This window comes from Mastigoproctus giganteus, chromosome 2 (assembly GCF_048544385.1).
Source record: "Mastigoproctus giganteus isolate SK-2022 chromosome 2, ASM4854438v1, whole genome shotgun sequence".
In the NCBI taxonomy this organism is placed as follows: domain Eukaryota; kingdom Metazoa; phylum Arthropoda; class Arachnida; order Uropygi; family Thelyphonidae; genus Mastigoproctus; species Mastigoproctus giganteus.
Genome location: NC_143576.1, coordinates 272,045,639 through 272,061,264, shown reverse-complemented (window position 1 = coordinate 272,061,264; position 15,626 = coordinate 272,045,639). Strand labels below are relative to the sequence as shown.

The following is a 15,626-nucleotide window of genomic DNA, read 5'->3' as shown; positions in this document are numbered from 1 at the left end:
GATCTGACATTTTTGACCGACTATATATAAGGGAAACTAATTTTCTTGATTTTTCTGCCTCACTCTGGCAAATGGTTTCAGATTTATGGATTTTCCAATATTAACATTTTAGAGAGTAAATGTCTCGGGAAAGTCTGTTTTTCCTAGGATAACTTGACCAAGTTGTGATTGTTATATTACAGAAAATTTTAACAGATTATATACAATATAGATCCTCTTTCCATTGTGGATGAATATTTCAAGTTCAATTTCAAGGACTAGCATGGGAAGTGTGCTCTGGAGTATCATGGATCAGTAAAATAGTTATAACATTTAACTGTCAATGAGGATACAATTTTCAATTTTGAATTTTATATGGTATTTTGTGCTCCAGATCTATGGACTTTGAAAATGTGGTGAGTGTTTGACAAATTGGATCATAAGTGTGTTCTACACAAAGTGTGACTTTGACCATTGGAAATCTTCCATGGTCAAGTTCCAGTGGTTACACTGGAACTGGAAGAAACCAGTTCTCAGAGAGAGAGAGTATAGTTGAGTGAACAATTATTTAGCGGTAATGAAGATTGTGAAGACTTCCGAAAAATGACTTTTGGACTGTTTAGGCCACAAAGGGCAGTTGCCTCATTGTGGTTACTGCTCGCAGTAATAGGATCTATTCGAAGGACAAGACAAATCAAACGTCAACAGTTATATTGACAAATCAAACGTCAACAGTTATATTGACAAATCAAGATGAGTTTAGTTTAGTGCAAAAGCACTTTTAGTGTTGTTTTGTTGTTGGTTCTAACGTACTTATTATTATTTTTTTGTTTCAGATTTGCTGAGAATATTTTTTTTTTAATAAAATTGACTATAATTAATTTAACGATCTTAACTTAACCATAATGTTTTTTCCCTCAGAATTAGAGCTTGTTTTACAGTGATTTTGCCACTAGTTAGTTTATTATTATTATTATAATTATTTTTTTATTTTATTTTTATTATTATAATTATTTTTTTATTTTATTTTTATTATTATAATTATTTTTTATTTTATTTTTATTATTATTTATTTATTTTATTTTTATTATAATTTTTAATTAATTAATTTTATTCTATTTATTTATTGTTGTTGGTTTTTTTTGCTAGCTTCCAGGAATGGGCCACCTGGGAGCAGAATTTCTCCCACCCGACGGTATTGCACTACATCTGGCAGTTGCAGGATTTCAGTGCGCTGAGCACTAACAGTGAATAATGAACCCGGACTTGGCTCCTCGAGCATGGGACGGATATTAGGCGGCAGCTGCCCAGGTGCTGGCTACTCCTTAGTGCGAAGAAGCCTGACACACAACCCACAATACTAACACACATATATCAACACTTTCTTCAGGCCGATTCGCAGAGGTTTTTCGGCGTCACAGGTGAAGGAGGTGGAGTTATGCCTAGGAGCACCCTGACTCAAGAACATACAGAAAAAAAAATCGTTGGCAACCTGGACGCAGGATTGCTGGCACCCGTTGGTCTAGTACTTCTACTAGTGGGTGCGGAATTTTTGTGCGGCTAGCAGTTAGTGGTAGACCCGGGCCAGGCTCCCTGTGTCTGGGGACTGGCACTGGGCAGCGGTTGTTCAGGTGTTGACTACTTCGTGGCCTGAATACTAAAAAAAAGCAGCACATATACACATACCACATAAACCCTACACAACACTCATTCCGGCCCATTCACGTAGTTTTGTTTAAATTTAACAGTGGTGGATTGGACTTATGTCTAGAGGCTACCGTATAACATATGTATATACATACATGCACATCACGTAATTTGGAGACTGTTATCTCACAATTGTGAACCGATTCATATTGTGGTCCAGCTGGTTGTGGAAAAACGTTCATGATTCGCCTCTTGATGGAAATATACAACCGCTTCAGTAATACAGACGGGTACTGTAACAACTACGTTACATGCGCTTCAACTGGAAAGGTTGCCATTGCGATGTAACTACTGTGCATACTGTCTCTATTTCCAGAAATCTCTCTCTCTCTCTCTCTCTCTCTCTCTCTCTCAGTAAGATAAGAAGCTTTGCATAGCATTGCAAATTTTCATAGTGAATAATTGTGTGAATTGTATTATTTATTATTATTTTTTTTTGCTGATGCTACATAAGCTTTCTTGCATCACATGCCTCTACTACTACTACTATTATAGCAATAATTACGTGGTGATTAAAGTCTCTCTGAGAACTCACTTGAAATGCTTTTATTTATGGCTTTCCACCGCCCGAAGAAGTGGGCATACAGCTCTTTCGACTTTGATGGCTTGGCGAACATACAAAAAGCGGACTAGATACATATATACAAATGTCTTTATAATGGAATTTTGGTCGAGATTTTTACACGCGGCAGCCAATTTAGTGTGTGTGTGGCTCCGAGCGATCCGAACGTTAATCGGAGAAACGGTGCAACTTGCCGGAGTATTTTCTTTCCTAAACAGCATTCCGCATCGTGCTCCCCCTCCGAAATTCACCACCGAAATATTTACATACCACAGAAGATATTCTCTGCCAAGGCACTAGAGAAAACCATGCGCCCTCTGTTGCATTAAAATTAATGCAGAGGAAACTGAGCTCTGGAGAGAACCCCCTTCATTTCCAATCAATTTGCGCCCAAAAAGAACTGCTTTTTTACCCTATAAACTGGCAGATATGAAGTATTGATATCTGCCAGTATCGCTCCATTCAGATGGAAACACCTCGAAAACAAATCAGCACGCCAGAGAAATGCATTTCCTTGCACAAGTGCTCCAACGAGTGACTACCTGTAGTGGTAGGGCCTACGTTCCTCACGTTGACAGCTCAGCGATTCACTACTTTTATTTCATTGGTGGACCGAGCGGAGAGGAATCTTATAAACGCTGTCTGTTTTGGATGCATAAATTTTTGTATACATACATTTTTCGGATGCATAAAGTTTTGTGCCCCTATGCTATAAGCCCCGGGTTTAAGAGGAACCAGGTAGTTTGGGGAAAAGCCAGCCTACTATCAGCTGAAACTTAGTCTCATGTTCGCAGATCCCTTGTCTCTTCTGAATGGTTTATTTAGTTATCATCAGTTACCCCATCCCCACTTTGCCCCCTTTTCAAAAAAAAAATAATAAATAAATAAAATACAATCAAAGAATAGCAAATACGTTTCCAGGGCAAACAAAGGGCCGACATATTTTCTTGTGGCAGCTCGGAACATTCAACCTAGAAACAGGTGCGCTGTTGAAAGGAGGAACACATTTGGAAAGCTGTCAAAAGAAGAACACGAATAAATATGCAAACTGGGGCAAGCTGCTTCTTGGAATTGTTTGTACTTCAGGAGTTCGAAGATTTCCATCCACTTGTCACTAGCCACCACATCTATCTGAAGAGCCAACGGAAATCTTTCAGAAGTGCCTTGGCGACTCCACCCACGCAGAAAGATCTACATCCGGGTGATCTTGACAGGACATGACGGGGTTCCTGAAAGGTAAAAAAATTATAGATTTCAGTATTTTATTTTTTCTGGAAATCTTCTGACATCAGAATGTTCACAACTAATTCAACAAAACTGTTCCTTAATATATAATCCTGCTAGAGAAGTCAATTCACCCAAGTGTAAGGTGCCTCAAAATTTTTTAAACACATTTAAATGTTTCCTTAAGAAAAAAAAATCTTGAACTTTTTAGTGCTGCGCTAATCAGACCATTTGAAAAAATACAAAAATCTACTGTGAAACAAATACTAGAAATGGATAGCGAAATTCTCTCTTTCGAACATCAGTATTCAACTTAATATTCTTTTAATGGCATAGAACTAGTAATGGTATTCGCCATATACTGACCATAAAAAGTACATAAGAAAACACAATTTGTTTGCTTTCCTTACACAGTTAACTGTCCAGTAGAACTTTATGTATTATTATACTTGTCAGGTTCGACTACCTGTGAAGACAACTTGTTCCAGCAATCAGCGACTCGCTGGATAAAAGTAAACTTCCTACAATGTAGTCTAAGCTTCTTCCCCTGTAATATGAATTTAACAGGATATATTTAACAGCAAGTGAAGGTGAGTGATATGTGTATACCCGATGCGTGTCCTTACAAGGACAACCTCTTCTCGTCTGTTTAATCGTGAACTAGATTTCCAGTACTGTGGCATTTTCTTTATTTGGAAGAGCTTATTATGCGTTTGCTGGACTTTCCTCGAGACATGGACCTTCCTCGAGCTTCCCAATTATTCGACCCAGGGTAAAGTCATCCAGATGTTGTCTACTGGCCATTCGTTGTCTGTAGCACTGTACGGAACCAATCGAACGTCTATAACAATCGTGCTCACCATTCGGTAATATGTACATAACTGCGAAAACTGCTGCTTTTATCTGTTTATGTGAGCCTTCTCATCACGATTCAAATTTTTGCAAATCGCCAATGCTGTCTCGTTTGATTTTGGAGTTGTAACTATTAGAAATAGTGTTGGTCCTTAAGTTTTGCACACCAGTGTAGATATTATTGTCTTAATAAATTATGCATTATGCATAAACTTATACAGATAAGAATCAGCAACATCTGTTCCCCACGTGGAGGCGGCCAGGACCTAATAACGTCATGCGGTATCAACCTAGGAAAGTCCTAGGATAAGTATGGGAACTGGTTAAGGGATGGATAGATATAGTAAAGGGGTGTATCAACAGAGGAATCCACAAGAAAAAGAAAATAGAAGTAAAGTAAAATTAAGTTAAGCGAGAGTGAGTCTTTCATCTCCAAAGTATAATCACCTGCTGTAACCAGATTTTTCTGGTTACAACCTGTTGTAACCAGAAAATCCTAACAAAATGAAGGCAACTTTACAATTAGAACTGTACTAGAAAATGTTTATCTTTTGTAGGAAAATCTTCTTTCATAGCAGCCTTATATAAGGTGAGCCAAGATAACAAAATGCATATCATGGAGTGACTGATAACACACAGGATACCTGTTCCGCTCTATGACAGAAAGACAAATGCTACTGAAACTGAAGAATAGCGATGGTGTACTTATAAACAGCAGAGAATGCATGATTCAAATAACAGACGACTACTATAGAGAATTAAACAAGGAGTGAGGAAATGATGCAAGCAGTGGGGAAGATGGATTGCAAAGTAGCAACACATACGACATAACCGATATTCTTCCTGATGAGGTAGAACATGCATTGAAGAAAATGAAGAATGAGAAAGCCCCGGGGGAAGATTACGTTACTGTATGACATCACACAAAAACTGGCAAGGCTGTTCAAAAAGTGCATTTGAAAAGGTGTAACGCCTAAGCAGTTGAATAATGCAATCAGAGTTTTGCTGCATAAAAAAGGAGGTAAATCCGAAATTGGAAATTACAGACAAATTAGCTTGTTATCCCACATCTACAAGTTGTTCACAAGGATCATTACTAACAGATTAGAAAGAATGCTTGATGAGAATCATCAAGGCAAGGTGGATTTAGGACAGGATTCTCAACTATGGATCACCTTCACGTAATATCACTGCTAATAGAGAAAGCAAATGAATATAAAACACCATTATGCCTGGCATTTGTGGGTTATGAAAAGGCATTTGACTCCATACAGCATAAGGCAATGTTTCGGGCACTGGAAAGACAAGGCATAGATACTCCATATATTATGATTTTGACGAAAATATATGAGAGTGCTACATCCTTTATTAGACTAGACAAAGACAGTAGCAAATTTAAAATCGAGAAAGGAGTTCGACAAGGAGACACAATATCTCCGAAGCTGTTTACTGCTGCCCTTGAGGAAGCTTTCAGAAGATTAGACTGGTCGCAGGAAGGAGTCAATGTGAACGGAGAGTACCTAAACCATTTACGATTTGCAGTTGAGATTGTGGTCATAAGCCACGATCCCAAAGAATTAGAGGAAAATCTTAATCAGTTATGCACAGTTAGTAAGGATTTTGGACTAAAGATGAATATGGCTAAAACAAAACTAACGATGAACAAGTATGCCACAGAAAGGGAAATAATGATTGAAGGAGCAGTAATTGAAAAGTTGTAGTCATGTATTTATGTGGGACAAGTTATTAACTGTAATAATGATAAATGGCTGGAAGTCAAGAGAAGAATAAATTTTGGATGGATAGCATTCAGGAAATATAGTCACATACCGAAGAACAATATCCCAGTTTGTCTGAAACGTAAAATAATGAACCAATGTATACTCCCCACCATGACCTATGGAAGTGAAACTTGGGCACTCACCAAAAGAATGGAAGTGAAGCTGAGAACTACACAGCGAAGAATGGAACGAATTATATTTGGAATCAGACTGTTAGATAAGAAGAGAAACATGGATTATGCAGCAAACTCAAGTAAAGGACATTCTTATCAAAACTAAAGAATTAAAATGGTCTTGGGCAGGACACATAGCTCGAAGACATGATGACAGAAGGACTAAGAAAATAACAGAATGGTACCGAAAAGGAGCTAGAAGAAAACCTGGAAGACAAAGGCGGAGATGGATAGATGAAATTCATGAGTTTGTGGGCAGTAAAAGGATGGCCAGAAACAGAAGAAACTGGAAAGTTTCTGGAGAGGCCTTCATCATGCAGTGGATTGAAAATGGTTGATTATGATGATGATGATATATCATGAAGAAAAACTATCTGCAAAGCAGAGTCTTCACTCCCTAATCCCACGGAGCCTGCCGCCATTTTTCACTTTCTTATTCCAAAGGGATTTTTCCTTGTGCTTGGAAATTTGTTCATATCTAACCAGTTCCTATAAAGGGTGACAAATCCGTTCCCATCCAATTATCGTCCCACTGCAATTATTTCTACTCTTTCCAAAGTAATGGAGAAATGAATTAACTGCCAACTCTTAAACTACCTAGAAACCTCCTGTCTGATCAACGATCGCCAGTTTGGATTCCATCAGTGCCGATCCACTGGTCATATTCTGGCTTATGTTACCTATTTATGAACAAATTCAGTGGAAAAGTTCGGTGAAATACGAGCAGTTGCTCTTGACATTTCAAAGGCTTTCGATCGTGTTTGGCATAAAGGTCTTCTAAACAAGCTTCCATAAAAAAACAGTTGGTGTGCCAACTGTTTTTATGTAATTGGTTATTCAGATTTCTCTCTGATCGCTCACTGTGGGTGATAGTAGATGGCTCTCTGTTCTAACTTCTTCACTAATGCTGGTGTCACCCAAGGTTTAGGCGTTTCTACCTCTGATTTCCTCTTGTATATTAATGACCTTCTTCCATTGACCGGAAATCCTATCCTTAGTTTCGCTGATGACAGCACATTGCATTCCAATTTCCACTTGGAGAAACCTCACCCTGCTCAATCAGCTTCATTTCTTAAATATCTGCTACCACCTAGTTAAATGCCCATCTCCAGGTAATTCTCCAGTAGGCCAAAGAGAACTTAATTGATTTCAATCCTTCTAAAACTCAGTCTTGTCTTATATTTCGCAAAAAGGATTCTTCTGCTCCGATTTCTAAGCGAAATGATATATCTGTACTGAGGATTACCTAGACTTCTAATCTCTTTTGGCACAAGCACTTTACAAATATTTCTTCCTCTGTATCTAGAAACATTGGTTTTCTCTTTCGCTCTTTGCATTCCTTTACTTAGAAACAGCTGTTCACTCTGTACAAATCGCAAATCCGCCCTGCCATGGAACATTGTGTCCACGTTTGGGACGATGCCCCTAAAACCTCTCTCTCAGGCTACTAAATTCCATTCAGAAGAGGGCGGTTAATTTATTTCATGACTCATCTCTAAGAGTCTCTGCACTCACTGTCTCTTAGATGTACGACTACAGCGGAGATACATTAGGTGATATGGCCTATTGGAAACCCAAAATCGCATTTCCTAATGCGGACCTTTTTTTTTTCCTATTTTCTGTGGAAGGGGGAGGAGTTTTTTTTTTTTTTTTTTTCGACGCCTCTCCATATTTTCACTCTGGTTGGGCATGGGCGTGCGCCACTGAAAATGAGGGGTTGGCTCTTCTTCCTATTTCACCCTCCCTCCCAGCGTAAAACACCACACAGCGCTTTCTAAATGCAATTTTACCTAAATCAACCGCGATCGCTCCAACCTTTATTTTAGGTTCTAGCCACTGAAATCCCAGGAAGGTAAGTGGCAGGACCTGCCAGAGTATAATTAATCTCTTGGTACATTCGGCCGGCATCCCGTCGCTAGTTATGGTAACGATGGGTCCCACTAGGGGCCCAGCGGCCAACAGGTGGGAAGACCAATAAGCACAACAAACTACATACCGCATGAACCGTACATTATTTTTAAACCTCTGGCATAGACATGGTACTGTCATTCGATGCATAGAACATCCTCGGAGATGGGAGAAATCTCCGGAGCCGTCTAACCCTCCACATACCTATACCTATACCTGAACAATGGATGAACCACATTACCAGATTTCAACCGTCAAGTGTTCTAAAATTCCCAAAACTCGCCATGCCAGATCACGTCTTATCTGGATATACTTCACAGCTATAATTTCACTTCGCCTCAACTCATAAAAGCCGTCAACTCATTGGCTCCCACTGCTGTTGCAGGAGCTGATAATGTTCCCCAATTCATTGTTAAGTGTCTCAGCACTTTTATTATTCAACCGCTGCTCTCTATCTACAATGACATCCTGAGGACCCGCTCCATTCCAGTTGAGTGGAACAGCTATACTGTCAGGCCTACACCGAAGATCCGTAATCCATTGCTAAGTAAACATTACAACTCAATCTCTAAAGCTTCAACACTTCTGAATTTATTGGAAAACGTGCTGCTACTAGTCCTCACCAAACAAATACTCGCAGATAAGCCTCCTTGGATTCACTACGCTCTCTCAGCGATCAACGACTACAAACTTCCTCTCAAACACAAATGCCATACTAGCAGCTTTCGAGAGCAATTGCGATCTTGCCATAATTTACATAGATATTGGAGCTGCGTTTATTGCTGTGAATATCCCTTCTCTTTTGTGGGTTTTTAATGATACTATAACATCAAGGGAGACAAGCTGTGCTTTCTATCTGCTCTCCTTAGCAAGTCGTTATTACGACTTTGCACTAGAGTAATATGGTATTGGAGGGCTGTCACCGCTGGTGTACCCCGGGGGTATCCACTCTGGATTGTTGTTCACAGCAATATTTCCGCATTGCTGCGGAATAGCCGAAAAATCATCTCCTACGCAGATGATCTTAAGATTCTTCCCTCAATCGGGCCCAGTCCCAACCTTATCACGACCAATAACTACATTAATAATCGTCTTTTGGAAATTGCATCCTTTCGACAGCACTTTGGCCTGATGATCAATCCTGGAAAGACTAAAATAATGATGTTCTCTCTGAATACCACCCTTCTGTGATTGCTCCCACTTTTGGAAACACCCAAATCCTTGTTGTTACTTCCCATTCTGACTTAGGATTAATCTTTGACCCTAAACTCCGTTTCAATATGCAGCTAGATAAAATAGCTTCACGGATAGTTTCGAGCCTTCGCTGGATAACGAAACAAAATCTGTTAAACATTCAAGATCCCAAAATAATCAGAAAGTTCATCAGAACGATTATCTACCTATCATTACTGTACCCATCGGAAGTCTGGGCCTCAGCCACCCAAACGATTAAAAAGCTTTGCATCGCATCTGAATATTGCCTACACAAATGGGCCAATTGGAAATCCAATTTGCCACCACAAGCTAGAACTACAGCATTAGCAAATGCAATGGGGACTCCCCGTTTCTCCCAGCTTATTGATTCCCGAAGGTTGGTCGTCACAGTGAAAATTGTTCTGGGATTTATCTGCGAGCCATCCATTTGGAATACATGCTGCTGGAGAATCCCTATCTCTACCTTGTGGACTGCTACTAGACTGGTGCTCCCGGAATTCTGGACTCTTTCTGGCAGATCGATTTTTCCCTTTTGAAATGCTCTCAACGGTCTACACACGACGCTGATCTCAAAAACTTCGCATGTGATAAAAGTCATAGAAAAAAGGTGTTTTCCATACAATGGCATCAGTTGGACCGATTTTTTTTTAATTCACTTTGTATGTCTAGGCATTGTTAACCCCTGCGTGCACTGACGGGTTTGTTGCAACATTAAGTTCTCTGTAACCATCTTTTATTTTTCTTTTAAATTGCAATAAAACTTCTCTTTCTCTCTCTCTCTCTTTTCTACAGATACTTCCATGGGCACTGTTCTTCTGAATTGGCTTCTATAATTGCCGCTCTCTGTTTCAAAACAGTCCGAACTCGTTTCGCCAATAGCCAACATCCATTTACTGTCCAACTTCAAACTGACAGAACCAACTTTTCATCTTCCTCGTTTATTCATTCAACTGCCGTTTTCTGGAACAGCCTTCCTTCATACGTATTTCCTGAAAATTAGTCTACGGAAGTTCAAGTCCAATATCAACAAATATCTTCTTCCGTCTTCTCAACCTCCAACCCAAGCACGGTACAAAGTACTATAGGTTCTAAGGCTTCTGGTGTTTTGGGGTTTTCATAAAGAAAAAACTAAAAAAAAAACAAAAAACTTCAGTTCCTTGACGATATCAACAATGGATGAAAATGTCTGGATGAAAACGGAGAACAATTTGAACACTTCTGTTAATGCATATTTTTTCTTAATTGTAAAATTATGAAATTCAATTTATGAAAATAAACATAGAAGTTATTAACAATCAAAGTGTGTATAAACTTTTTCTGAACATCCTGTATAATTAATAGCAGACCACTGTAAAACCTTGAAATAAACGACGATTAAAATCAACGTTCAATTCTCTCCATATTCCTTCCAAATAGAAGCACCAGTATTAGAATATCAATATATATCTATCTATACATATATGTGTTACTTACAAGGAGTACGCAATAAATCTTCTTAGAACCAATTCCAGAGAGAAAGAAAGAATATCACCAATAAATCTATACACTGCTGACCTTAGTGTCCACTCAAAGACTTCAAAAAAGTGTAAAGTTCATGGAGTAATCGCCCAACATCATCCGAAATGTGTAAAGTCCATTTGACTTTACATATTTGAAAGATGCAAATAAATCCTGCGACATTGTCTGTGCTATTGCACAATGTCGCAGGATTTATTTGCATCTTTCAAATCAGGCCTGTCTCCACGTGCCCAGGAAGTGGCTACCCAGATGGTGCCCGCCCCGTGTGGCAAAGGGCCTGATTTTTTTTTTTGTTTTCACAGTATACTGCACATACACACACATACTACAATGCAGGCCTCTTCGCAGAAGTTCTACTTTAATTCAGATTATACAGGTGGAGATAGACCTTAGTCCAGGTACTAACCTATTCTTTTATATACATACATACAGACATACATACCCGGAATCGGCAATCACCCAGATGACCGATTCTGAGTTCTCTTTCACAACCACGGGAAGGTAGGCCAACGGCTAGTATCCAACAGGAGCACTAGAGAGGGGCACTTTATCTGGGACGAACAAAGTTCTGGCCAAGGGCTTTAGCGAAACTGTCTTTAAAAAAATGTTACACAACTATCCAAAAGCATTGATAAATTCCATATTCCCTTTGGAAAACTGATTAATACAGCATCTATTGAATAATCTATTCTTGTAATCTAATTAACAATTATCAAATCATTTAACAATACCTCTAAAATATACATCAAGCACACACAACCTATGTGCACAGACATCATAACTGAGTAGCAAACATAATGTTAATTTAAAATCAATTAATAATACATATTACACAAATCATAATCTGATTTATACTGTTTATTACCACCTGTAAGTGAAAGCGCGAACCACATCCGTCCAATTGAATGTTCTATAATCATGGACTCAAAAGGAAAGCTCAAGTAAGAAGAAAAGCCTTCAGCCACTAGTACTCATCAGATATTCCCAAATCTCCCAACAACCGTGTCTGTAGTACTGGGAGAACCTTTATCTACCGAATGGCTGTATTCTGACGCCTTCTACAGAATGCTGCATGAGCAACGCTTGAAATGCATTAAAGATTTCTGCACTGTCTCGAAATGTTGAATCCATTCCAGGAGTTAAAGCTCTAATGATGTTTGAAGAAACAAATGGAGGTCCGGATATACGGTGCAGTAATAAAAGACGTTGTCAGGGGATTGCAGTTGTGCGCATGAGCAAAGGTCCGTTTGTGCAAACGGACCTTTGCTCATGCGCTCAAAAAACTTCGCACAAACGGACAAAGGTCCGTTTGTGCGAAGACCATTGTTCCTGTTTTCTATAATAAATTGTTCCTGTTTTCTATAATAAATGTATTGTAAATTATGTATATTAAGAAAATTATGTATTTGCGCTTCTCCAATACAATGGAATTTCTCACGAGTCGAAAGAAGCCCTCATAATTATAATCAATGGTTCAGTACATTCCCTGGCGCCTCCATCGGAAGTATTGGGTATATGACATCGATTAAGGAAGAAAACCAGGTAGGCAGCGATCATGCAATCGTCAGTTAGAAGAAAATGAAAGATGTAGTTAAAGATAGAGGTAGGGATTTAAATTTTAGGAGCAATATAGCATCTATTAATTGAGCGGATTGCACATTGAGGACAAAATCACAGACTCCATGGACGAATACATACCATTAAGAAAATATTGCATGAGGAAGAAACCAAAATGATCGATTGTGGAGCTGGGCGATCGAATAGAGCAGAAAAAGGCATGGACAGTTACAGAGCGACAAAAAGTACTGAAGCCAATAAGAGGTAAAGTTCCTTTGTGATATTACCACAGACAAGGTTAGAGAAGCCAAGTCTGCGTATCAGATAGCACTGACTTAGAGACAAAGAATGGTAATAAGGAATTTTCCACGAATGTGAATACCAGAAATTAAAAACCGATTCAGATAAGGCCCTTGTACACTGGGAGTGGAAACGTTTCAGACAATCCAGCTGATTTTGCGAATGAATTGAACAGATAGTCTGCATTTTTCTTTACGGAAGAAAGTCCCTTCATGCCGAGAACAGGCTGTCATATAAAATTAATGATATCGAAATTACAGATGACTGTTTATCAGAAAAACATTCGGACAAGAAATATCTCTAAATTGATGGCATATTTTTAGAGAGGCCTCCAAGGAGTGTATTTAACTGATCAGATTAAATATGAGGGAATAATTGGATTCAGGAGGAATTATTTGGGATTGGAGAAATGCCAAAATATCAGAAATACATTAAGTCAGTTTTACTAGCGACGTCAGTAACAACAGTAGTCTGTAGTTAGTAACCGGTAGTCTGTGTTTAATTGTAGGGAAAATCTTAGAGGCGATAAATAAGTGCGCACTCCAGGGACATTTAGATGTATATGGCATTCTGAATGGTTTTTTAACATGGTTGTTTAAGTGAAACCCATCTTTCTATCATTTTGTTAAGGGAAAATAATCTTTATTAACTAACTTTGTAGGCTATTTTGACAAAGTTACTCATGAGCTGGATTTACGGAACAATTTCGACATAGTTTATTTAGATTTTCGAAAGACATTTGACTCAGTCCCTCATGAGAGGTTACTGTATAAGCTGGAACATATCACAACGACCTAGCAATCCATGTTAGAATTTTTCCAGTAATGGAAAAATTCTAATTTTTCGGATTGGTGTAAAGTCAGCAGTGGAGTCCCCAAACGACACCAAAGAGCGTCCATATGAGGAAAGCCTTCGGATATGCGGGTTGCCCAGCTGGAAATTAGGCACCTTAGAGGAGACTTGATTAAGGTGCAAAATAAACAAACTAAGTAAAATGAATGAGGACGACAATTTCACGGTTATAAATGATTCTAAAACTAGGGGACATAAATTCAAGTTACGGGGGGAGATGTTTAGATTGGGTTGGAGAAACTTTTGTTTTATCCGGTGAGTTATAAATTACTGGAATAAGTTACCTACATGGGTGGTAGAGGCTGACAGTTTGGTGATATTCAAAGGTCAGCTGGATATTTACCTGCGGGAGGCGGGCAATGTATAGGTTGTCTATTTTCTTTTCTCTTATTAATTACACTGGTTTACAGCGTATCTGGGTTAGAGCAAAAGTATGTGGCAGTTATTTATGCATGTTTACTGATTACTAAACCGAAGTCCGTTTGTTTCTATCACGTAAAGATTTTTCACAATTCATTAACAAAATATTACCGAGGTATTATACGCAAATGTGTACATAACTATAGTTTCTGCAATGGTTTACATGTTTTATACCCTTATATTCGTAATCAGTATCAAATATTTGTCTCAAATACAACAGATTGTGCGTGTTTAACCCATAACTACAGACACTGCAAGGTAGCCGACCTTGACCCAGGAAAGTAGACGATCCCCCACCCCGCTCTCCTGGCCTCTTTCTGTGATTCCCTGAATTTTATTTTCCGAGTGGAGTCTGGGAGACTCCTGTGTGTAGTTACGGGTTAAACTTGTCATGCACTCACTTGTTTGTACAGTCCACTCAACCATAGAGCCTATATAAGTGGCACATCCCATATGCAGTTACAGTACTCCTGTTGTGAGCTCTCATTCTGTGTTAGTTTTCTTTCAGTATGGCAACCAGAAAGTGTATAAACATATTTTGTTACATAAGTGGTTGTTTTGTTCCCGTAAAGCAGAGGCGAAATAGTACCGATTTTTAAAAAAAAATCGTATTACGGATATTTCGACATAAAACTAGGCGATCAGGATAAATCGTGGGCACCGCATAAAGTATGCCACCATATGCCATACATGATGTTCACCACATGCCATGCATGATGTTCACCACATGCCATACATGATGTTCACCACATGCCATACATGCATGTGGTGAACATCTTAGAAAATGGAGTCAAGGAAAAAAGGTGCGCTTGCCATTTGCTTTCCTATGATGTGGCCCGAGCCAGTAAGCCCTGCCGAATGTTACCTTTGTGTATGTGACTTTAAAGGTTACGTTTCAAAAAATAAAAAGACATCAAATATCCAGATCTACCGTCAGCCATAAGACCGGTTCCGCATGGAACTGATCTTCCTGTAAAACCTCCACCAGAAACTTTGGAGTCAACATCTTCTTCCACTGAAGCAGAAGCTAAAGGGGTTAGTGAAGAGGAATGTTATCAACCATAAATTATATTAATGCCAAAGCAATTCACGCAAATCGAATTGAACGATTTAGTAAGGGACTTAGGTCTTCCAAAGTATGCTGATGAAATTCTGGGATCCAGACTTCAAGAGAAGAACTTTCTTGCTCCAGGTACATCATTTTCCTGGTACAGAAATCGTGAAAGGGAGTTTATACAGTATTTTTCACAAGAAGGTCCTCTCGTATATTGCAGTGGTATCGCTGGTTTAATAAGTGCCTCAGGAGCTCCATCATTCGTTCCGAGTGAATGGAGACTATTTATAGACATTTCTAAGACTAGTTCGAAAGGTGGTCTCTTGTATAATGGAGATAAGTACACATCTGTGCCAGTTGCTCATTCAGTCTACTTAAAAGAAACTTATGACAATCTAAAGTTGCTTCTGGAGAATATTAAATATCAAGATCACGAATGGCAACTATGTGGAGACGTGAAAGTCTTATGTATGTCGTTGGAACAACAGGGTGAGTACATTAAAATGCCACGCTTTATTTGTGAA

General features: G+C 38.9%; 1 protein-coding gene across 1 annotated transcript in view; it reads right to left on the bottom strand.

The window, feature by feature from the left end:
- Positions 1-3,186: 3,186 nt before the first annotated feature.
- LOC150090473 (immunomodulatory peroxidase-like) overlaps positions 3,187-15,626 on the bottom strand; it is a 400,214-nt gene continuing 387,774 nt past the window's right edge. The window contains exon 13 of the mRNA XM_090390327.1: positions 3,187-3,477. Within this exon, the coding sequence (XP_090246453.1) occupies positions 3,402-3,477 (76 nt within the window). The 3' untranslated portion in view covers positions 3,187-3,401. The remainder of the gene's footprint in view (positions 3,478-15,626) is intronic.